Source organism: Phyllobates terribilis, unplaced genomic scaffold (assembly GCF_046119375.1).
Source record: "Phyllobates terribilis strain yellow unplaced genomic scaffold, ASM4611937v1 Scaffold_8__6_contigs__length_399053987, whole genome shotgun sequence".
Classification (NCBI taxonomy): domain Eukaryota; kingdom Metazoa; phylum Chordata; class Amphibia; order Anura; family Dendrobatidae; genus Phyllobates; species Phyllobates terribilis.
Window position 1 is genome coordinate 261486738 of NW_027362768.1, and position 24813 is coordinate 261511550.

The following is a 24813-nucleotide window of genomic DNA, read 5'->3' on the forward strand; positions in this document are numbered from 1 at the left end:
ACATTATAAGAGTACTTTTCAAGAAAGTTCCTGCTCCAGTGTGTAACAGTAGTAGCATGAGGGACCCGCTCCAAACCCTCAACGAAGGCCCTGGGAGTGGCTGCAGGGCATAGATGATCCAGATACTGGACCTCGTCTTCTGCCACGCCAAACGGGTTTTGTTCTGAGGTACTATGTTTCAAGTATAAAACCAAGAGGGTGCACTTTGAGAAGTGCTAAACTATATACAAAGTCAATGTCCGGCTGCTCACAGTCCTCAGCCTGTGTACCCTGACGGGTATTTATAGAAAACATTATTCAACTTTCACACTGTAAAAACACAAACAATAATGCTGCACCCAAACGGGTGAATATACATTGTGGTGCACAGTCCCAGTACTAAGCCAAATACTGGGGACCCCTCCTGGGGTACTCCTGATGCTTCCCTGACCCAGCCGGGTCACGAGGGACTTCCTGCAGGGGATTATCCTTGGGGACGCGGTACACCTGCAGGGCATACCAGCCACGTTCACCATGATGCCGGGTGAACTTGACGTGGTCCCCAGGATAGAGGTTCCGGTCGGGATGGCCTTCTTCTAGCTCAGGCTCCACATCCCGCCGGTTTACAAAAATGACCAGTTAAATTCGGGACTTCGAATGAAGCCCCAGCCTGCCTTGAGGTTGAACTTTACAATTAGGCCTTCCTCACAGGGACTGGGGTTGGCCGTCTCCGCCTGACGGGTCTGCGCCTTGGCGGCCTTGTCTCATGCCTCCAGGCGCTCACTGCGCACCTCCCACGCGCGTCGATCCCTCTCTAGCTACCGGAGCTCCCGCCGGCAGAACTCCTTCCTCTGCCGGGTGGCGGACTCTGTTTCTTGGGAGAACCCCATCAGGTGCTGGCATTGGTAGAAGTGGGCAGGGCTGCTGGTCTTCATACCGTGGGGACCAGTCGAAGACAGGCGCACCATAGATCCATGCCAGGGACGGAGGCGGAGTCGGCGGAAGGGCTTCTAATAGTAGACCCGCAGCTTCAGCGCCCGGGATTAAAGGATCCGGAGGGGCGCTATATACTGTATGTCATCTTCCGGTGCAGCGCCTGGGAGCGGCAGTTCCGGAACGGCTCCAGGTGGGTGGCCTTTTTGTTCCGTGCCCGGGTGTGAAGGTTCCAGGCTGCACACTTTTAATTTGCAAACAGGGCACGGCAGCATATGGCGATGGCGGGGGAAGGAGGCCCAGGAGCAGGTCGGCGGTGGCAGCGCCCGGGGCTGGGGATTCTCTCCTACCTGCTCCGGGACTCTGCGCGGCCTCCTGGTCTTCGGTGAGCTATGCTGGGGCTGGTGTGCGGCTGCTGGCATCCGGTCTGACATCCGGCCTCACTTTTCGGCGGGCTGCCAGTTTTCCCAGAAGCTCGCTTTTCCACCAGGCGACTTCTGCCTGCTGGGCTCGCTCGACTTGTTGGCCCAGCTCGAGAACCTCACTCTCGAGGAATTCCACATCCTCCGGGGACATCTCTCCCTCCAGGGTGAGGGGGGTCACTTGCTGCAACGGCAGGCCTGAGGTGGAGGTTGTGCTTTCACGTGCTCCCATATCAGCTGCCGGGTGCGGTCTGACCAGACAGGTGGAGACCACCCCCTGTCTCCATTCTTTCTCTCCGCCTCCTTTCTTCTTTTGGGGCCGGTCCCATGGCCACTTGCTGTCGGTCACTCCCTGTGACGGCCCCCCCGCTTTGACGGACACATCTATGCGGACAGTCACTGTTGCAAGGGGCAGGGCCTGCTTTCGGCACCATTCTGGGACCCGGCCCACGATTGGAGGCTCCATTTTGTTGTCTTTTGGCATGCAGACAATGGCTCCCGTTCTTCTGGGGCAGGCGCCACATTCAATATCACAACACAACTGTTTAGGCACACTTCACCCGCTGATACGGGCTGGTCACGCATCCTGTTCATGACGCCACTTGGGATGTCGCGCCCCTGTGGGCTTTACTGTTTGAGGACAGTATATATATATATATATATATATATATATATATATATGTGTATATATATATATATATATATATATATATATATATCACGGTGGCTGGCCCAGGGCGGACAGTGCACAAAAGGGGTAGCGATTACTAATAAAGTTCAGAGAAACTCGTGACGCCACCTGTGGTGTCTGGTGAAGGTCACCAGCGCTGCAGCAGTCCTCTGAGGCAGGTGTCAAGGCAGCTAAGATGGTACAGCTCCCCACAGGTGGAGCGGGCCTCAGGGCAGTGTAGATAGATAGATGGATGGTGGGTGCGCTGGGTGTTGTGGTGCAGGTAGAAATATAATGGCACAGCGGTAAAGAAACAGACAGAGGCACTTCCATGCAGTCGTCCAGGGCTTTACTTACAGTTCTTAGGCAATTCACAAGTGCGCTTACAGGTGGTAGCCTCCCTCGTCGCGCTGCGTTTGCCGGGCAGGGGTTCAGTCCTCCTTCAAGCAGCTTAGGGATGCTTGGCAGAACCCCACTTTCAGATGTGCCTAATTTGACCTTCTTCACGCTTGGTCCTTCTCACCGTTGCCCTACGCTGCCCACTCTCATTCCCGCTCGGGTATGCTGAAGTCCTTCCTGTACGTCGGATCCGGGACCAGCCTGACCCCCTGGGGTTTTGAATGCGGCAAGCTCGATCCCTCCTGACACCGGACAGGAGTGGGGTGTAGGGGTGCCGTCCTGCACTCGCCGTACCCCCTTGGGATCCTTTACGTAGAATGGAACCTGCTCCCTGCTCCCCTCCGGGGCCTCTATCCTGGGCCCTAACTTGTGGAGCAGAGCTCTGACTGAGCATCTGCTCCCGGACTGTTCCTCTTGAACAGCCCTCAATAGACTGTTCACAGTACTGGACTGAACTCAACTCTCTGTCCCTAATATGGCTTCCTATTATATACCTACGGTATATGTGCTTCATGTATCTGTTTCCTCCACCCACACCCACTAGTGGTTCCCCTTACCTTTGGGTTCCCCCCTACTCCAGCCAGGGCCAGAGCTCAGCAGAAAACTACATTGCGTCTTGCCGCTCCTGCTGGCCTGGAGCAGTGTTGTGTTGGATGTAGGTGGTTTGGGTTCTGTGCAGCACTCCCAGCTTACCTGAGAGAAGGGAGACACCACACCTCGGGGTGAGGTGCAGTATCTCTGTGGCGACTGAACCCTCAGGGGCGCCACACTAACTTCTATCATCATCATCATGCTCCTCACCTTGGCACTCTCAACTCCCCTGATGGAGAAGCCAGGGCCCACCGGAGGAGTCTGGTTCTCTGGTGGGCTCGTCCAATGCTGCCCTAAAGCAGGCCAGGCTAAGAAAAGTGTGTGGGAAGGTGACAGGAGAAATAGGGGCGGCTGGGGACCGTTTATGGACACCCGGCCGCCCCCTGGCGGCTGGGGACCGAGCGTGGACGCCCGGCCGCCAGGTGGCTGGGGACTGAGTATGGATAGCTCGCTGCCAAAGCAGCCATGAGGTAGTGGCCAGCTTCGGCCTCCTCCAAACTAAAAGGCCCCATTTCAAGTGAAAGCTAGCAGTATGGTATTGCAGCCTGTGGGTGGGTGGGTCGTTGGCTGCATATTTGCGCTTGCATTGCAAGGAATGGGGGAGGTACAATTGAACACTGCCCTGGGACAAGGACTTGCACGGGGATAGTTGCAAGTCTGAATCTTCTGATGCGGCAAGGATCGCTTCTGATGGGCACACTTTTAGGCAGTGACCTGGGAGTCAGAGATGCTTCCAGGGGTCTTCCCCATGCTGTTCCCATGTCTTTTCATCACTGTATGCATGTGTCACACAGCACATGGCCAGATAAGGTTGTAAAATGTTAAAATGACATTTCCCGGTGAATGCATTTGTCACGGTTGAAAGCAATACAAAAGTGCAAAAACGCATGAAAAATCCTACTTGTGAACATAGCCCAAGGTGTGGAGGAGTATTTTTGTTTTTGGTTATTTATTTTACCTTATACTCAAGACTTTACCCTGGAAAGGAAATTCCTTAACATATTTCACAGGAAAACCGTTTCAGTTTCGCTTTTGAACATTTTATTGTGAGCCCGTAAATGTGGCTTAATACCTCTGACCACGTTGTTGACAGCAGTGACCTGGGGGTCAGAAATGCTTCCAGGGGCGATCCCCATGCTGCCCCCATGTCTTTTGAGCACTGTCACTATCGTTTTGGGCACTTGTTAGGCTTTTAAAAGACTGCCGGGGGTGCCGCCGCAAAAATGCTCGGGTCTCCCATAGACTAACATTGGGCTCGTTGCTTGGGTTGAGCACCCGAGTATCATGGTGAGCTCGGCCAGAGCTTCGAGCACCCGAGCATTTTAGTGCTCAACACTAATTAAGAGCAAAAAGAATATTATTAGCCCTGATATCTAGGGCTATTGATAGGAGCTCCAGCAGCAGAAAGAATTTGCAGTGGACCCCATTCTGCACTATACTAGGTCTCCACAAACTCTGCTACCAGCCGTATTAATATTTTCTTCAGAATGAGCCCTTGCAAGGACTGTTAGAGTAGATTTATAATAGTGGTGTGAATTCTCTGTTTAAAATAACAGTCTACTCTCTCCCTCGCTGAGATGCAGCTCTCCCTACTCTGCCTTTTTGACCACTAGACTGTGACGAGTATGGGGTCCCTGGTCTTATATAGACCCGTTGACACTATGGGGCCAGTCAATCTCTGTAATGCCACAACCAACATGGCTATGGCATTACAGTGACTTACAGACAATCCCTGCATGTTAATTGTCCTCCTAAAATGCACCCAGGATGCGGGGAGGGGACTCGAGGTCCTGCTGGAGCATTCCAAAAATACATGCTGAGTAACGAGCATCTCGAGCACTGCTCGAGTGAATAACGAATAGTGGCGAGCATCTTCGCTCATCACTATTAAGGACCCTTCCCTTCTTGCTGTTAACCACTCCCTTCCACTATATAAACCTACTCCTAGCTTCATTTCTTTCTGGTCATAGATCTTCTACACTGACCTCTTTGAAGGAGCCTGTCTCTGTATAAGGTGAGGTGTTCGTTACTGTTGCAGCAGTGAAGAATCCTTTTGGAGAAGCTGAGGAGTGCTATTTGTTGTGTCTTTTCCCACTTGTTTGTCTTTTCTTCCTCATGTTGTTTTATTGTAGTAGTGGGACTAGTGTCTAGCTGGCCTATACACTAGAGAGGTTAAATTTAGTACCAGTGAGGACTTAGGCAAGTGATCACGCACCGGGGGAAGGACCTGTCTAGGGATGATAGTGAGTGCAGGGATCTAGCTCAGATTTATGTTAGGTGACCCCTCTTTCTTCTCCCTATCGCTAGAACCTTCCTTGCACAACTTCCCTTCTGCTCCCCTCGTGTTCGCATCGCACGCTGGGAGTCCTCTAGCCACCGGTGTGACAGCTGCATCGATATTCAAGAACGGCAATAGCAATATTAAACACTGCCTATATGCCTCTAATCCAAAACTATCCCTCTTCCACCAGCTATCCCTATACTGAATAACTGGTAACATCGGTTTTACTAGAGAAAGGACAATATGTAGCCCTGAAAATTACTTTTCTTTTAATAGTGCAGAAATACAAGTACTGCAATAGCAATATTAAACACTGCCTTTATGCCAGCTCTAAAATAAGCTCTCCTTCCTATATCAGCTCTCCCTGAACTACATTTATACAAAGTGATTTTCTTGATTTTTTTTGGATATTCTATCTCTCAATGTTAAAATTAACCTACCCTTAAAATTATAGACTGTTCATGTCTTTATTAGTGGGCAAACTTACAAAAACAGTAAGGGATCAAATAATTACTTCCTTCACTGTATTACAAATTTTATTAAACATTAAAAACTACATACAAAAGGGAAAGAAATGGACCATATGGAAATAGTGATGGGCGAGCACTAAAATGCTTGGGTGCTCGTTGCTCGGGTCGAGCACATTGGAATACTCGGGAGCTTGACCCGAGCAACGAGCCCAATGTTAGTCTATGGGAAACTCGAGCATTTTTCAGGCGGCTCCCCCCGGCAGTCTGCAGAGGGCCTAAAAATTGCCCAAATCGATGGGAGCAGTGCTCAAATGACATGGGAACAGCATGGGGAAGACACCTGGAAGCATTTCTGACTCCCAGGTCACTGGTGTGAACAATGTTGTCAGAGGTACTACGCCACTTTTACGGACCCACAATAAAACATACAAAAACTAAACCAAAATGGATTTTCCTGGGAAATATGTTAAGGCACATCCTTTCCAGGGTAATGACTTGTATATAAGGCAAAATAAATATACAAAAACAAAAATGCTCCTCCACACATTGGGCTATGTTCACACGTAGCGTTTTTGATGCATTTTTTCACTTTTGCATTGCTTTCAACTGTGACAAATGCATTCACCAGGAAATGTCATTTTTTTTTTAATACATCATTTTTATTAGGATTTTCAGAAAAGACAAAACATATAAAGACAGATGAACAAAGCCAACATGGGACGTTAATCAGGAGCCCGTACGCAGGCCAGGCACATTGTGCAGGCAATAAATTGTGATTAGCTGGCAAAACAAATAAACAAAGATTAAATATTAACAACTTAAAGCCATCATTGTCAACAATACAAAAGGAATTAGATGCGGATAATTAATTTGTTCTGATTATCTCCCATATTTTAGTTTACGCGTAATAGTCCCAAGTTGTTGTTTAGATCCTCTAGAATATACCATTCTGTAGAAGCGAGTGGTTCGACAATTTTTTTTTTCAATCAGAGAGCAACATGTTATAATAAACTGTTTCCACTTTGATAGAAATTTGCCAGCCTGTTGTTCCTTGTTACTGAGGGCATCTAGTTGTTCTACTCCCATAAAGTGTTTCAATTGGATTATCAACTCTGCTATGGGGATAATGTTGGGGTCTAGCCAATGTTTGAGTAGCTGTTTTTTTGCCAAGAAGAGTAGAGTGTGGAGCAGTTTTGGGGGGGCTTTTGTCTTTTTGTAAGGATTCTCTGGGTTACTCCAATAATGTAATAGGGCTAAGTATAGAGAGAGGGTGGACCCTGGACCCCATATAGTATTAATCAAATCTGAAATCTGATCCCAATATACTGTTGAATCGGTGCAAGACCATAGGCCATGCATGAGGTCAGAGTATGGATGATGACACTTAGGGCATGCAATAAGTCTATTCGATAATGGATCTTTTTTCGGTATATTAAAGGCGTATATGGCCCCATGTATTATTTTATATTGAGTTTCTCTCCATGTTTCATTTATAATGTATTTTCTAAATACCTTCCAGCCTAATCTGATCTTAATGGGAATTTCAATGTCTTCCAATTGTTGCTTCCAATATTTAAAGAAAATGTCTGGGTGTATGTTTAACAAATTAGATTTCATTACTGAATAGAGATTGGATATTGAGGGGGTACCTGTGGGAGATAGTAGAATGACATCCAATTCATTTTGGGAGGTCTCGAAAGTAACATCCCTTAAGTATGACATAACGGAAAGTCTGATTTGTTCATATTGGAAGCCATGTTGGAGAGGTAGACTATATTTACTCATACACTCTGGGTATGTCAACCATCTCTGATCGGTTGGGTGGAGGAGATGAGAAATGTTATCTATACCAGCCTACTGCCATTTAAAAAATATTTTTTTTAATGCCCTGAGAAAATTCTGGATTCCACAATAGTGGCAGGTGCTTAGAAATTCTGAAAGAAAGGCCATATTTCTTCCTAGCCGACTTCCAAGCGGAGATGGTGTCTTTAAAAGTTACTGATTTTTTGATTGCTAGGGGTAGGGAAGTATATAGAAAGTGTAGAAGCGCAATCAAATTGAAGGGGTAATCATAATCTGATTCCAACGTATAGTCAGAGTATGTATGTCTTTTGTGGAGCCAGTCTATTATTTAGCGAAAGAGGCAAGCTAGGTTATAATTCCTGATGCTTGGAAAATGAATGCCGCCATCATCTTTGGATGACATAAGTTTGTCTAGATTAATCCTAGGACGTTTTCCTTTCCAGATAAAATGACTTAAGGCCCTGTTGAGTGTAGTTACATCAGAGTGTTTCAGTAGCAATGGTAGAGTTTGGAGTTGATACATAATTTTGGAAGTACTGATCATCTTGACCAAATGTGCCCTACCCAAAAAAGACAAGGGCAAATCCTGCCATGACTTCAATTGATTTTTTTAATGATGGGGGGATAATTTAACGTGTACAAAGAGGATGGCGAGCGACCTATTTTGATGCCCAAATAAGTGATATGAGAGGGAGCTATAGTTACTGTATATCGTTAAAAGATCCTTTTGGGTAAAGTTTTATTCCTTTCTCAGTTAATGGTAGTAATTCACATTTTTTAGCATTTATTTTAAACACAGAGTAAGTACCGAATTTTTTAAGTAAATCCATTACCAGTGGTAAATGCAGAATGGGATCAGACATAAACAGAATGATATCGTCTGCAAAAAAATGCCGCCTGAATTGATTTTTTAGTAAATTGGATGCCTGAAAAAGTTTTAGGATCTGATAGAATACGAACTAAGGCTGTGTGCCCACTATGCGTTTTTTAAGCGTTTCCGCATCGGCAATTCCGCTGCAGAAATGCTTAAAAAACGCTTGGTAGAAGGTCTGCCATGTTCCCCAATGATAATCCGCATATGCTGTGCACATGCTGCAGAAATTTCCGCTGCGGATTATCATTGGGGAAAAATCCGCAGCACTACCAATTATTTTGCGGAAGCGCAGCATTTTCGCCGCCATTGACTTGCATTGGAACACATGTCATCCGCATCACGGGATTTGTACATGCAGATTCCATGCGTTTCAATGTGCGGAAGGTACCCGGGTTTGGAGAAGAGGAGACTCTCCTCCGGACCCGGGTACCATAGAACTTGTAAAAAAAAAAAAAGAATAAAATAAAAAATAATAAATATTATAATACTTACCTTCTGATGGTCCCCGGTGTCCTTATCTCGGCTTGCCGGCAGCTCGCGGAGGACTAAAGGACCTGCGGTGACGTCATTTAGTCGTGTGACGGGTCACGCGACTGCTGACATCGGCCCGTCCTTTAATCTACTGTGAGCTGCCGGCAAGCCGAGACAAGGACACCGGGGGCCATCAGAAGGTAAGTATAATATTTATTTTTTATTTTTTACCATTCTTTCGGTCACACTATATAAATCCATGCAAACTGCATGGATTTATATAGTGTGACCAAGTTGTCCACCACTTTCCAAATGATGCTAAAATCGCTTGGAAAGTGCTTGACAACCCACATGCGGAAATGCATGTGAAGAACGCTTCACTTCCGCTTGTCCCTGGCAGGAAAAACGCATGTACAATCCGCATGTACAATCCGCATGTACAATCCGCATGCGTTTTTTCTGCCAGGGAGATGCAGAAACGCTCAGGAAAAAATCCGGCATTTCTTCATCGTGGGCACATAGCCTAAGGGTTCTAGTGCTATATTAAAAAGTAGGACATCCTGAGCTTTTGGAGATAAATATAAATTGCGTATATAATTAAAGAAGGGGCCGCACAACGACATCTTAGTTAAAACCTTATATAACCCATCCCAACTAATGTTATCAAAGGCCTTTTCTGCATCTAAGGAGACCGGAAATGTCATTTTAACATTTTACAACCTTATCTGGCCATGTGGTGTGTGAGACATGATCAGACACGTTTCATTTATGAAGAAGGGACTTTGAAAGTCACAAAGCCTATTTTTATAGGGACACCAGGCGGCCTTTACTATTCTTAAAGGGCAAGCAGTCGGCCCTCACTATTCTTACAGAGTCATCAGCCGGCTATGCTTTGTTGTTCCCATTACTAAATAGTGGATCTCCAATACTGTTATTGCGTATGCAGTGAGTGGCAGGGCTGCCCAAAATTTAGACGCTCCCTAATACCCCTTTGAAAATTTGGACGCGCCCCAATACCCCTTTGAAGAGACTTAGAGGAGGGCCTCCTGAAAACAATGTTCCCATTATTAGGAAGTGGGTCTCCCATAGTGTTGGCCTATGCAGTGAATGCAAGGGCTGCCAAAAAATGGGAGGCACTCTAATGCCCATTGGTAGAGACGTAGAGGGCCTCATGAAAAAATGTTCCCATTATTAGGAAGTGGGTCTCCCATAGTGTTGGCCTATGCAGTGAATGCAAGAGCTGCCATAAATTGTGAGGCACTCCAATGCACCTTGGAAAAGACGTGGAGGAGGGCCTCATAAAAAAATGTTCCCATTAGAAAGAAGCAGGTCTAAGTATATGGGCTGACAAACATGTACCCCTGGGGGATATACATGAACATACTGTATAAAAAATTTTTTTTACGGGCATGATAAACACCCTTGAAAAAAATTATGTGGGTGTTGCATCACGGACCACAGTCACCCTGGTGATATGGTGGTGGAGGATGAGGATGAGAAGGAGGAGGACAAGAGCAAATAGCCAAAATCAGGAAGCGTATATCCATGTGTGGGTGTGAAAAGGTGCATGGGAATATACCTTCCAAAAAAAGACACTGGATTTGAGTTTACGTTATGCTGCTATCATTCGGTAGTATTGAGAAGTCTGGCCCAATCCAGCCCTTGTTCATTTTTATAAGAGTCAGCCTGTCAGCATTTTCAGTTGACAGGCGTATGCGCTTATCAGTTATAATTCCACCAACGGCACTAAAAACCTGCTCTGATAAAATGTTAGCGGCAGGGCAGGCCAGGACCTCCAAGGCGTAGAGAGCCAGTTCATTCCATGTGTCAAGCTTGGATACCCAATAAGGCAAGGTACTCCCTCAGCATCTTCCCAAACTTTGCACTCCTTGTGATAGTACCCCGTGCCTCAGGGCCTGTTGGATGGGAGGGGCTGAGAAAACTCTCCCAGAACTTTGACAGTGTTCCCTTGCCTCTGCTGGATTGGAGTTGCGTCTCTCTCACCTGTACTCCTTGGTTGTCCAACGAACTGTGACCTCTGCCGCCAGCGTTTTCAGATGGGAAATTTTTTAATAGTTCCGCAACAAGGGCCTTCTGGTATTGCCCCATTTTTGTAGACTTGTCCTCCTCAGGAATAAGAGATAGAAAGTTCTCCTCGTAGTGTGGGACTAGAAGTGTCACCAACCAGTAATGACTGTCATCCAAAATTTTGAGAACGCGAGGGTCATAGGAAAGGCAGCATAACATAATCTCAGCCATGCATGCCAGACTGCTAACAGGCAAGATTTCCATGTCCTCACCAAGAGGATGACTGACCATGCTCTCGTCCTCCTCCTCCTTCTCGTCCCTGTCCTGAGGCCATTCACGCTGAACAGACGGTATGACAGTTGTGCAGGTAATACCGTGTATAGCACATGAAACTAGCTCCTGTTCTTCCTCCTCCTCCTCTTCCTCATTGTCACCCAATCCACATTGGGATGAGATGAGGCTGGGCTGTGTAGTCACCCTGTATGGTTCCTTGCTCCATCTCATCGTGCTCCGCCTGCAATGCATCCTCTTTGATTGTGAGCAGAGAGTGTTTCATAAGACAGAGAAGCGGGATGGTGACGCTAATTATGGCATCATTACCACTCACCATCTTGGTGGAGTCCTCAACGTTTTGGAAGATGGTACAGATGTCTGACATCCATGTCCACTCCTGAGGTCTTATGTGTGGAGTCTGAACTGAATACTGACGGCCTTGTTGATGCTAGTAGTCAACAACTGCCCTCTTCTGCTCACAAATCCTTACCAACATCTTCAGTGTAGAGTTCCAAGGGACATCACACAACAGTAGGTGAGCCGGCAGCTGCTAATTCTGCTGAAGCACAGCAAGGGCGGCAGAAGCTGTAGCTGACATTCTAAAATGGGCACCCAGGTGGAGTACTTTGACAAGCAGATCTGGCAGCTATGTGTAGGTTTTGAGAAACCACTGAACTACGAGGTTAAGCACATGGGCCAGGCATGGTACATGTGTGAGCTTGCCTCAGAGCCGCCACCAGGTTCCGGCCATTGTCACACACGACCATGCCTGGCTGTAGGTTGAGCGGTATCAGCCACAGATCTGCCTGCTCTTTCAGAGCTGTCCACAATGCTTCAGCATTGTGCGGTTTGTCACGTAAGCATATTAGCTTCAGCACAGCCTGTTGCCGCTTGGCTGAGGCAGTGCTGCAGTGCTTCTAGCTTGTGACTGATGTGGTTATTTCGGAGATGGAGGCTAAAAAGGAGGAGGAGGTTGAGGTGCAAGAGCTATAGAATGTGGGGGTAACCCTGATTTACCTAGGGCCCGCAATCCTCGGTGTCGGAAGGATGTGTTCCGTCCCAAGGTCCAACTGGGTCCCTGTTAGAACCTTGCTCTTAGGTCTTTTTTCCTTTGCTGGTCACATGACCTTGTTGGCCTATTTAATCCTGCTCCGCCCTTCTGGCTTTGCTGGACTTCATTGTATATCTACTTTCTAGCTAGCCTGTGCTCTGTATCTTACTCTGTTAGTTTGCTTGGTCTACGGACCTCTATGTTCTATCTATTTTGTTTGTTCATCTGTCTGCTACTATTTCTGTTAGGAGGTGTCCCATATTCCTCCCAGTCCTTAGTACTTGTAAGGATTCCCTCCCCACATCTATAGGTCTCCGTACAGACTAGATTAGGACTTTAGCAGGTCTGATCGCAGGATCAGGTTCCCTGTTACATCGTAGGGATTCAGCTGAGTCCTATAGTAGGGACAGATCTCCTCTCTTTCCTTAGCTTTGGTAGCAGAACATAACAGTAAGTCCAGCCCGCAAATTCTCTAAGGAAAGATTTTTTTTGTTCCATCATGGTGTCGGTTCAGGATTTGGCTAAACACCTGCAGGGACTCTCTCTGGAAGTGGCCGAGCTCCGTCAGCACGTGAGTAACTGTCCTGGAGCATATTTCTTGGAGCCTAAGGTATGTTTGCCGGATTTATTTTTTGGTGAACATCGAGAATTTTTTTCATTTAAAAATGCTTGCTTATTGTATTTTCGTTTGAGACCCAAGTCCTCTGGGGATGAATCCCAGCGCGTAGGGTTCATAATGTCACTTTTGCGCAAAGAGCCTCAGGAGTGGGCCTTTTCTTTGCAACCTAGTGATACATGCTTCAGATCAGTGGATAGTTTTTTTTCTGCTTTAGGATTATTATATGATGATCCTGACCGTGTGGCATCAGCTGAGACTGAGTTGAGACGTTTAAAACAAGGATCAGGTAATGTGGAAAAATATTGTACTCATTTTCGTCGTTGGTCCACTCAAACAGGGTGGAACGATTCTGCTCTGAAAAGTCTATTTCTTGCTGGGCTCAGTGAAAGGGTTAAAGACCTGCTAATTGCTTATCCTACACCTGAGGATTTGCAACAGGCTATGCAATTAGCTATACGGGTGGATAGAAGACTGCGTGCTAGGGTTAATGAGAGCAAATCCTCTGCTATGTCAGTTTCTGGTTATGATAATGTGTGTACTAACAGTGGTGAACCGATGGAGATTGGATCGGTGGCACCTCGCTCTCAAGAAAAAGACCGTCGTTTTTCGGAAGGCTTGTGTTTCTATTGCGGAAAATCTGGTCATTTGATTAAAGGCTGTGAGCTTCGTATGAAGAAAGAAAAAAAAAATGGTCAGTCACGCCCGTATTGCCTGTTTAAATTCCAAGGGTATATTTTTAGCTGCTTCCACGATTGCTCAGGAAAAATTAATGGAATTTCGGGTGTTTGTTGATTGCGGGTCTACACTGAATGTAATTGATGGGGGATTCGTGGAAAAACTCAATTTAAAACCTGAACCTTTATCATCCCCCATTTCTGTGGTTTCTGTGGATGGCTCCCCTTTGAAGAATATTACTCTCAAGGTCAGTGAATTTCCTCTCACTATTAATGGTGTTCACCATGAGAAATTGGATTTGGTAGTGTTGAATAACTTGCCTTCTCCAGTAATATTGGGTTTGCCCTGGTTAAAATTTCACAATCCTGTACTGGATTGGTCTACCAGTGAAATTAAATCCTGGAGCCATAAATGTTATGACAAGTGTTGTAACGGGCATATTGCAGCTTTGGATAGGGGAGAATTGCCTGTTCCTATTCAGGATTTTTGGAGAGTTTTTTCTGAGAAAGAATCGCAGGTTTTGCCTCCCCATAGAGACTATGATTGTTCTATTGAATTTGTCCCTGGAGCGACTCTTCCTAAAAGTCGTTTATTTAACCTTACTATTCCTGAGAGGAAGGCTTTGGAGGAATACATACAGACAAGTTTGGCCGCCGGTCACATTAGGCCCTCTAAGTCTCCTGTGGCGGTTGGATTTTTTTTTGTAAAAAAAAAGGACGGCGGTTTACGTCCTTGTCTGGATTTTCGTGAGATTAACAAAATTACGGTACGCAATCCTTACCCACTGCCATTGATTCCTGATCTGTTTAACCAGTTATTGGGGGCCAAGTGGTTCTCTAAAATTGACCTTAAGGGGGCATACAATCTGTTGCGCATGAAGGAGGGTGATGAATGGAAGACTGCTTTTAACACTCCTGTGGGTCATTTTGAGAATCTGGTTATGCCTTTTGGTCTTACTAATGCTCCTGCATTTTTTCAGAATCTGATTAATGACATCCTTAGACCTTTGATCGGTAAAAATGTGGTTGTGTATTTGGATGACATTTTGATTTATTCGCCAGATCTGGAGTCTCATTGGCGGAGCGTGCGTGAGGTATTACAGTTATTAATGGACAATTCGCTTTTTGCTAAGCTGGAGAAATGTGAGTTCGCTGTACAGAGAATTAGTTTTTTGGGCTACATTATCTCCAGCAAAGGTTTTGAGATGGATCCGGTTAAGGTTCAGGCTGTGCAGGAATGGCCTAGGCCTATTGGTTTGAAATCGATACAGAGGTTTTTGGGTTTCGCCAATTACTATAGAAAATTCATAAAAAAATTTTCTAGTATTGTCAAACCTCTGACTGATCTCACCAGGAAAGGTGCTGATGCGGTTCAGTGGTCTTCTGAGGCCATTGAAGCTTTTGTGTATCTCAAGGAGAGGTTCACCTCTGCTCCCATCCTTATGCAGCCTGATGTTACTAGGCCGTTTTTGGTTGAGGTTGATGCTTCCTCTGTGGGGGTTGGCGCAGTATTGTCTCAGGATAACGGGGATGGATTACATCCCTGTGCCTTTTTTTCAAAAAAATTTTCGGAGACTGAACTGAATTACGATATTGGTAATCGGGAATTATTGGCTATTAAACTCGCATTTGAACACTGGCGCCACTTCTTGGAAGGTGCGGAATTTCCCGTTCAGGTTCTTACGGATCATAAAAATCTGATATATCTTGATGCTGCCAAGCGCCTGAATGCCCGTCAGGCTAGGTGGGCACTGTTTTTCTCGCGGTTTAATTTCTCCGTTACTTACATCCCTGGTACTAAGAATATTAAGGCGGATGCCTTGTCTCGCAGTTTTTCTCCCATAGTCGGTGCTGAGAAAGAGGAAAACATTTTACAAGAAGGTGTTGTGATAGCTGCTTTAGACTCCGTTTTGGAAGATGAGATTCTTAAAGCTCAGGAGAATGCCCCATCTAACACTCCTCATGGGAGGTTGTTTGTGCCTGGGACCTTTAGGAGAGATTTGTTTGTTGAGTGTCACGAATCTCGGTTGGCAGGTCATCCCGGAATCTCTGAGACCAAGAGACTGGTGGGTCGCAGTTTTTGGTGGCCTGGATGGCAGAAGGAAGTCATTAAGTGGGTGCGCCAATGTACTATATGTGCTAGATCCAAGTCCTCACATACTCCTGCTGCGGGGTTGCTTTGTCCTTTGGAGGTCCCCAGTGCTCCTTGGACACATTTGGCTATGGACTTTATAACTGACCTTCCCCCCTCTGAGGGTTTTACTGTCATCTGGGTGGTCGTGGACCGTTTTAGCAAGATGTGTCACTTGGTTCCCTTCGTCAAACTGCCCTGCGCTAAAACTCTCGCTAAGGCCTTTGTCAAGGAAATTGTCAGACTTCATGGCGTTCCTACTGACATTGTTTCTGATAGGGGTCCTCAGTTCGTGGCTCGTTTTTGGCGTGCCTTTTGTGACAGGTTGGGAATTCATTTGTCGTTTTCGTCCGGATATCATCCTGAATCTAATGGCCAGACAGAAAGGAAAAACCAGGATGTTGAGCAGTTCTTGCGTTGTTTTGTGGCAGACAATCAAGAGGGGTGGTCTGAGTTTCTGCCACTTGCCGAATTTGCTCTGAACAATCATACATCTTCTTCTGCTGGTTGTTCGCCTTTTTTTTGTTGTTCTGGGAGACATCCATCGTTTGGGTCGTTCTCCAAGTTGGGATCTGCCGTGCCTGAGGAGGAGAATTTTTCCGGTGATTTGGAAAGAGTTTGGACGGATGTACGTGGTAATCTTCAGGAGGCCAACAGAAAATCTAAAGACTACTTTGATAGGAAACGACAGGAGGTTTTGTTCGCTGTTGGTGACATGGTTTGGTTGTCCTCTAGGAATCTGCGGTTGAGGATTCCTTCTAAGAAATTGGGTCCCAAGTTTGTAGGGCCCTTTAAGGTGCTTCAGGTTGTCAACCAATCTGCTGTTAGGTTGGAGGTTCCTACCTCCTGGAGAATTAATCCGGTCTTTCATGTCTCTCTGTTAAAAAAAGCTGTTGTGTCGGATGGTGACGCCTCTGCCTCTGTTCCTCCGGTGGTGGAGGACGGGGAATATGAAATTTCTCGCATCCTTGACTCTAGACGGTATAGAGGTAGTTTGCAGTATCTTGTGGCCTGGAAAGGTTTCGGACCCGAGGATAACTCTTGGGTGAGGTCAGATGATGTTTCCGCGTCCAGACTTATCAGAGCGTTTCACAGGAGATTTCCTGATAAGCCTGGTCCTAGGGGATCCGGAGGATCCTCTTAGAAGGGGGGGTACTGTTAGAACCTTGCTCTTAGGTCTTTTTTCCTTTGCTGGTCACATGACCTTGTTGGCCTATTTAATCCTGCTCCGCCCTTCTGGCTTTGCTGGACTTCATTGTATATCTACTTTCTAGCTAGCCTGTGCTCTGTATCTTACTCTGTTAGTTTGCTTGGTCTACGGACCTCTATGTTCTATCTATTTTGTTTGTTCGTCTGTCTGCTACTATTTCTGTTAGGAGGTGTCCCATATTCCTCCCAGTCCTTACTACTTGTAGGGATTCCCTCCCCACATCTATAGGTCTCCGTACAGACTAGATTAGGACTTTAGCAGGTCTGATCGCAGGATCAGGTTCCCTGTTACATCGTAGGGATTCAGCTGAGTCCTATAGTAGGGACAGATCTCCTCTCTTTCCTTAGCTTTGGTAGCAGAACATAACAGTCCCACCTTCCATTATGTTAACCTAGTGTGCCGTCAGCGAGATGTACCATCCCTGCCCACAAGCACTTGTCCACGTGTCCATGGTTAGGTGGACTTTCCCAGTAACTGCTTTGTTGAAGACACGGCTAACGTTGTGGGACACATGCTTGTGTAATGTGGGGACGGCACACCGGGAGAAATAGTGGCGGCTGGGGACCAAGTACCGAGGGACGGCTGCCGCCACCAAGTTGCGGAAAGCTTCCGTCTCCACGAGCCTAAAAGGCAACATTTTGAGCGCCAGCATTCGCGAAATGTGAGAATTTAGTAGTGTGGCCTGTGGGGCGTTGGCTGCGTATTTGTGCTTGCATTCCAAGGACTGGGGTATGGACAACTGAACGCTGCGCTTGGACAAGGATATGCTTGCTGATGGTGCTAGTTGAGAGTGTGCAATGACAGGTTCAGGGCAGGAGGCATCTTCGCATGCACTATGGACAGGGGATTGGCTTGCACGCACAACAGCGGAAGAAGCAGTGGTGTCACCCGCAGACACTGTTCCTGGACCCTGGGGTTCGGCCCACAAAGTCGGGTGCTTGGCTGCCATGTGCCTGATCATGCTGGTGGTGGTCAGGCTGGTAGTTTTGCTACCCCTGCTGATGCTGGCCTGGCAGGTGGTGCAAATGGCCTTTTTAGGGTTATCGGAAGAGTCTTTAAAAAACAACCAGACTCGGGAAGACCTAACAGGTGTACTGGCAACTTCCGTCGTGTTGGTGTTTTGGGGAACGGTTGCCTGCCTTCTGTCTGCGGCCACCACACTGCTTCTTCCTGCCTGTTGTGGTGCTATGCCTCCCTCCCCTTGTGCGCTGCTGTCCTCGCTCTGCATGTCCTCCTGCCAGGTTGAGTCAGTTATTATATCATCCACCACCTCGTCTTCCACTTCCGCACCCTGGTCCTCCTCCTGACTTTCTGCCAATTGTGTCTCATCATCATTCACCTCTTGTGACACTTTCCCACCATCGCCTTCGTATGACCGTGACTGCTCAAATATGTTGGCATCGCTACATGCGATCTCCTCTCGCCCCGCTTCAAGTGGACCAGGTGAGAGGCCCAAATCTATAAATGGAAAAGTGAACAGCTCTTCGGAGTGTCCAAGTGTGGGATCAGTTGTCTCCGGGCACTCGGCATGGTGGGAGGAAGGAGGATCAGGGTAAGGAATATGAGGTCCAGACTCACGGCTACTGAGACTTGACCGTGTGGAAGACAGGGTGGTGGTGGCTAAGTGACTGGAAGCATTATCTGCTATCCAACTTTTTCACACTGCTCTGTGTTCAATAGTGGTGTTCTGCGGTCCCCTAGTAATTGGGACAGGAAGGTCGTTCGAGAAGATGTGCTTGTTTTGGCACAATTTCAATTTGCCCCGGCCTCAGCCACTGCATGCACCATCACCATCACCATCATATCCAGCTCCCCGTCCCTTGCCATGTGCCTTGCCCATTTTAAATGGAGGACAATAATTTCCACGCTCGCTATACTGAATTTGGAGCAAACTTATATGTGATCCGTGTGACGGATAAACCACAGTTTTAAATATCTGGCCTGTAGGTAAATTTATAACAGCGACGTCGTGTCAATAAGTTCGCTGACACATTGCAACAAAATTTCAATGGAGGCCATAAATGGCAGAATTTTCAACGCAATTATATGTGATCCGTGTTACGTACAAACCACAGTTTTAAATAGCTGGACTGTAGGTAACTATTTTTAACAGCAAACTGGTGTCAATAACTTCACTGATACACTCCAACAAAATTTCAATGAAGGCCAGAAATGGCAGAATTGTCAGCGCCATTATATGTGATCCATGTGACGGACAAACCACAGTTTTAAATAGCTGGATTTTTAGTGCAGTAATATGGAAAGGACCTGGCTGTATTCTGCAGTGCCAACAAGCAAATGGCGCAGAAAAACGGTGTTGTCTGGATTGCTTTTTAAGCAAATAATCAGGATTAAGATAACAAAAAATACCTTGGTTTTCTCTACAAATATCTGTAAAAGCACCAGTAGACAGAAAATACTTGCTATATGCACTGCAGTCTGCTATATACCCTGCCTGCCTGCCTAGCACTGATATCTCTGCAGCTGGATTAGTCCTCAGAAGGACTGTTAGTTGAAATGGATATGTGTAGGGAATCTTGTGGAATACCTATACTAACTAATAAACAACCAAATCTCTCCCTAGCTCAGTAGCACCTCTCCCTACAATGTCTGATTGTGGAGTAGACTGACGAGCATGGCGGCGCCAGGTCTGATATAGACCTGATGATACTGTGCGGCCAGTCAATCACTGTAATGCCACAACCAACATGGCTGTGGCATTACAGTTGGGGCAGACAATTCCTGCATGCTGATTGGCTCTCTAAAGAGCGCCAAACATGCAGGGAGGGGACCCGAGCATCCGCTCGAGCATCTTGGAAGTACAGGGCGAGCTCCGAGTATCTCGAGTACTGAGATGCTCGGGCGAGTACCGAGTACTTGCGAGTATGCTCGCTCATCACTAGTAAGAAACTAAAGTGAGAGGGCAGAGAAAATCGTGTGTCCAAAGTGGTCAATGGCACAAAACAGGGAAGTAGAATACATACCACCAAGTAAACACTGTATGGCGTCCAGGCTACCCGGTCCCAACGTGCGTTTTGCCGCCTGGGCTTTGACGAGGGTTTTCTCTGCACTGTCACTTTAGTTTCTTACTAATCCATATGGTCTATTATATCACTGGATAAACATTACTGCAATACTTGTGACTTATTATATGTTTACATATTAATATAGTGAAGAATGGCACCAGAGAGATCCTGCAGAATCTCACTGCTACCACCACAGGTGAAGGATCCCTACCTTGCCACCCGCCTGACATCACAATTACGTCAGACGGATCAGTTATACGGATCAGCCCTTTGCACCAACATGACCTTCTGCACCCCCTTGAGAACGCGTAAGGGCAGATTGGTACAATTCTACACAGACACCCCCTGTCCACACGGATAGAGGAAGGTACCGGGAGTGAGAAGAGGTGGCCCACTCAGTCACTGATGTAGCACCACATTCGCTCACACCCCTGACAGGCTGAGAGGCCCCTCTCACTGACCCCAGTGAACAGAACCTTGTCAGCATGGCAGAGCTGCCACAAGTTTCTATTAGATATAAGCCCCCTGTTAACAGGAATTGGATTGGGCAAGAAACCAGCCCCGGTAGCGTGTTAGTTGGACTGAACAATGGACGTGAGGATTAGTGGATTGAGATAAAAGAGCAGCCTAAGCTTAAATTATATATTTAATTGTCTTAAGAGCACACTAGACAATACACTATATACAGTACAGACCAAAAGTTTGGACACACCTTCTCATTTAAAGATTTTTCTGTATTTCCATGACTATGAAAATTATATATTGACCCTTAAGGCATCAAAACTATGAATTAACACATGTGGAATTATATACTTAACAAAAAAGTGTGAAACAACTGAAAATATGTCTTATATTCTAGGTTCTTCAAAGTAGCCACCTTTTCCTTTGATGACTGCTTTGCACACTCTTGGCATTCTCTTGATGTGTTAATTCATAGTTTTGATGAATCTAGATTCCCTATCAGTATGTCTTTAGAGTGTGGGAGGAAACTAGAGAACCAGGAGGAAACACGCGCAAACACGGGTAGAACATACAAACTCCTTGCAGATGTTGTCCTTGGTGGGATTTACACACACACACACACACACACACATATACATATGTATATATATTATATATATATACATACAGTGGGTACGGAAAGTATTCAGACCCCTTTAAATTTTTCACTCTTTGTTTCATTACAGCCATTTGTTAAATTCTAAAAAGTTCATTTTTTTCTCATTAAAGTACACTCTGCGCCCCATTTTGACTCATAAAAAACAGAAATGTAGAAATTTTTGCAAATTTATTAAAAAAGAAAAACTGAAATATCACATGGTCATATTGAGTAGAAACACCCTTTTGAGCTAGTACAGTCATGAATCTTCTTGGGAATGATGCAACAAGTTTTTCACACCTGGATTTGGGGATCCTCTGCCATTCTTCCTTGCAGATCCTCTCCTGTTCCATCAGGTTGGATGGTGAACGTTGGTGGACAGCCATTTTAAGGTCTCTCCAGAGATGCTCAATTGTGTTTAGGTCGGGTCTCTGGCTGGGCTTGTCAACAATGGTCACAGAGTTGTTCTGAAGCCACTCCTTTGTTACTTTAGCTGTGTGACTAGGGTTATTTTCTTGTTGGAAGGTGAACCTTCGGCCAAGTCTGAGGTCCAGAGCACTCTGGAAGAGGTTTTCATCCAGGATATCTCTGTACTTGGCCGCATTCATGTTTCCTTCAATTGCAACCAGTCGTCCTGATTCTGAAGCTGAAAAACACCCTCATAGCATGATGCTGCCACCACCATGTTTCACTGTTGGGATTGTATTGGACAGGTGATGAGCAGTGCCGGGTTTTCTCCACACATACCGCTTAGAATTATCACCAAAAAGTTCTATCTTCGTCTCATCAGACCAGAGAATCTTATTTCTCATAGTCTGGGAGTCCTTCATGTGTTTTTGAGCAAACTCTATTTGGGCTTTTATATGTCTTGCACTGAGGAGAGGCTTACCACGGGCCACTCTGCCATGATTCTCATTTGGTCTGACATGCACTGTGAGCTGTGAGGTCTTATATAGACAGGTGTGTGCCTTTCCAAATCAAGTCCTATCAGTTTAATTAAACACAGATGGACTCCAATGAAGGAGTAGAACCATCTCAAGGAGGATCACAATGAAATGGACATCATGTGACTTAAATATGAGTGTCTGAGCAAAGGGTCTGAATACTTATGACCATGTAATATTTCAGTTTTTCTTTTTTAATAAATTTGCAAAAATTTCTACATTTCAGTTTTTTTTCAGTCAAGATGGGGTGCAGAGTGTACATTAATGAGAAAAAAAAATAACTTTTTAGAATTTACCAAATGGCTGCAATGAAACAAAGAGTGAAAAATTTAAAGGGGTCTGAATACTTTCCGTACCCACTGTATATACCCACTGTAATATACTTCCATGGTACAGCTACAATCACCTCTCAGATATATTATATGTTCACCATAGTGTGTTCATTTTTAACTGATCTTATTTCATCTTGATTACTATAATTAGTTACGTACATATTATTGTAAACCAGCACTGTATGCACTTATCACTATCCCCTACCTTGCATATCCATCTGTGGATTTCTTTCCCCCCGCGTATGTAGTTCTTAATGTTTAATAAAATTTGTAAAATATGGATCTATAGTATTGTAGTTTGTAGCGTCTGCGTCTCTGCCGAGCAGGAGGCAGAGACGCCGATCTCCTTTCTGCCGCGGTCCTGGTCCGGCGCTCCCCGTCTCTGTTCCGGCCTCCCACGCTGTGCTGTCCCAGGGTGCGCGCAGATCCCTGGGCACTGTGCTTAGGGCGCGCGTTCTTCCTGCCTCTGAAAGGGGCAGCACGCGCCGTCCTAAAATGTCCCTGGCCAATGGCTGGAGGACATCTGGTATTTAAGGCCCCTCCCCCAGAATGGAGGTGCCTGTGCAATGTTGTAGTCTGTGTGCTAACACTCTCTCCAGCGCTCAGGTCCCCAGTGCTGCCCGCCAGCCTGCCTATCAGCCGTGCCCGCCTGTCAGCCTGCCAGCTGAGCCTGTCCATCAGTCAGCTCCGTCCCCCTGCCTACCAGCCATGCAGATCAGTCAGCCCGTGTGTCAGTCCGCTTTGGCTATCATCCCCGTGGGAGTCGCCTGCTCTCACACGAGGTCAGTCCCAGAGTGACACCTGGTTCACCTTCCCGGTCCCTCCTTGGTTCACGGAGTCGACTAAGCTGCCGTGTAGCCAGGGTCGGTCCGGGTAGGCACTTAGTTACGCCCCTCTGGTCCCTCCTTGTATCATGGCACAGTGGTTCCACCATCCGGACCCGTAACATAGTGTATCTGTTTGTAGGTATAATTGTATTCATGGTCACACAACATGTACTTATTTTTCTTCTCTTGGAGTAAGCATTACTGCTACATAGAATAAACCTAAGAAATTAAGGTACTTAGCACATAAACTTGCAATTCATGTGTACCTACCAGCCACGTGACCTCAGGCTAAGGCTGTTTATAATTAGCCCTGAATCCTAACTGCCCTTGAAATTTGTAGGTTTTTACATAAGATAATTATTAGTGCCATATAATTTTAAAACTTTAACTTACCTGACCTAGGAGTCCAGATTTAGCCTTACATGCTACATTAAAGAGAAGTAAAAGTCGTTGAAATTTTTCATCATTGTACTCAAACCGATCTCCAAATGTAAAGGAACAGATCACATTACTAACGGCATTGTTTATGAGGAGAATTGGATCAAACTGATCTGTAGAAAACATAATATTGATAAAGATTGATGTGAAATCACATATATGGGGTCAGGGGTTTGTACAATAAGGTAACGTCGTATTGATAATTATTGCCTACAAAACTGGGAACTATAGGTTTACATATTTTTTTTCTGCAAATCTGTTTTTTTCAAAAGATAAGGGAAAATGTTGAATACTGCCAAACATTCTTGCCCAGGTCTCTTTCAACTGCACCACTATAGGTTCACCTTGAGCTCATGACCAGAACAATCAGAGACGAGCTGCTTGCTACAAGTTAAAAATGTTGCCCTCAATTCAAACTTTTATGCCAGAAAACTGTTGTAAAACGCTTTGAAAAGTCATATATTTCTTGGATAACTTAGAGTTTTCACTCCAGTTTTAAGAAGCTCTGCCAAAATAGCATTCATTACAACAGAAATCTTACTCCAATGTCTTACTGTAGTAGGATTTGTGCTGAGGTTAATGGAGGCACACACCACTTGTCAGATGCTCTTGATTCATTAAGAGGCATGTGCCTTTAAAGTGAATCAGAAGTATTTGAATCCAACACGCCCCCTGATAAAGACCGTTGTGCTCTTAGGTTTTTGACAATTAGAGATCAGAAAATCTATGAAAATATCTTGTGTCTCTGTTTCACCATTATCAAATTTTTAATTACAGAGCAATATTTATAGAGAATCTGTCAGCATTAATTAATAATGGGAAATAAAGACCTTGCTGTAATGGTGCAGTAATACTGATTAAATTGATACATTGTTGATGAAATCCACTTTGTTGCTCTTTTTTAATCACCAAGTTTTCTGCCCATTAGATTTTGGTTCACCGAGGCCGGTGTAATGCAGCGGCTTGCTGCATGGCCAAAATGTCAGAGGGGGTGTGTTCTGGCTGACAACGTACCTCCCCTTCAGGTGACTGATCACATGACTGTGACATCATCACAGGTCCTGTGCGCACAGAAGGATATATAAATCCTGGTGGTTTTTGAAACAGTGGAGAAGCCTGGTCCCTGTGTCTGGGACACCATTAGCCTGGAGAGGCAAGAGGCCTGGTCCCTGTGTCTGGGACACCATTAGCCTTGAGAGGCAAGAGGCCTGGTCCCCGTGTCTGGGACACCAGTAGCCTTGGAAGGCAAGAGGCCTGACCCGGAAAAG

General features: G+C 45.9%; 1 protein-coding gene across 1 annotated transcript in view; it reads right to left on the reverse strand.

Moving 5' to 3' along the window:
• Positions 1–24813, reverse strand: part of LOC141157211 (cytochrome P450 2D15-like) — a 550445-nt gene that overhangs the window by 287424 nt on the left and 238208 nt on the right. The window contains exon 4 of the mRNA XM_073644200.1: positions 23501–23658. Within this exon, the coding sequence (XP_073500301.1) occupies positions 23501–23658 (158 nt within the window). The remainder of the gene's footprint in view (positions 1–23500; positions 23659–24813) is intronic.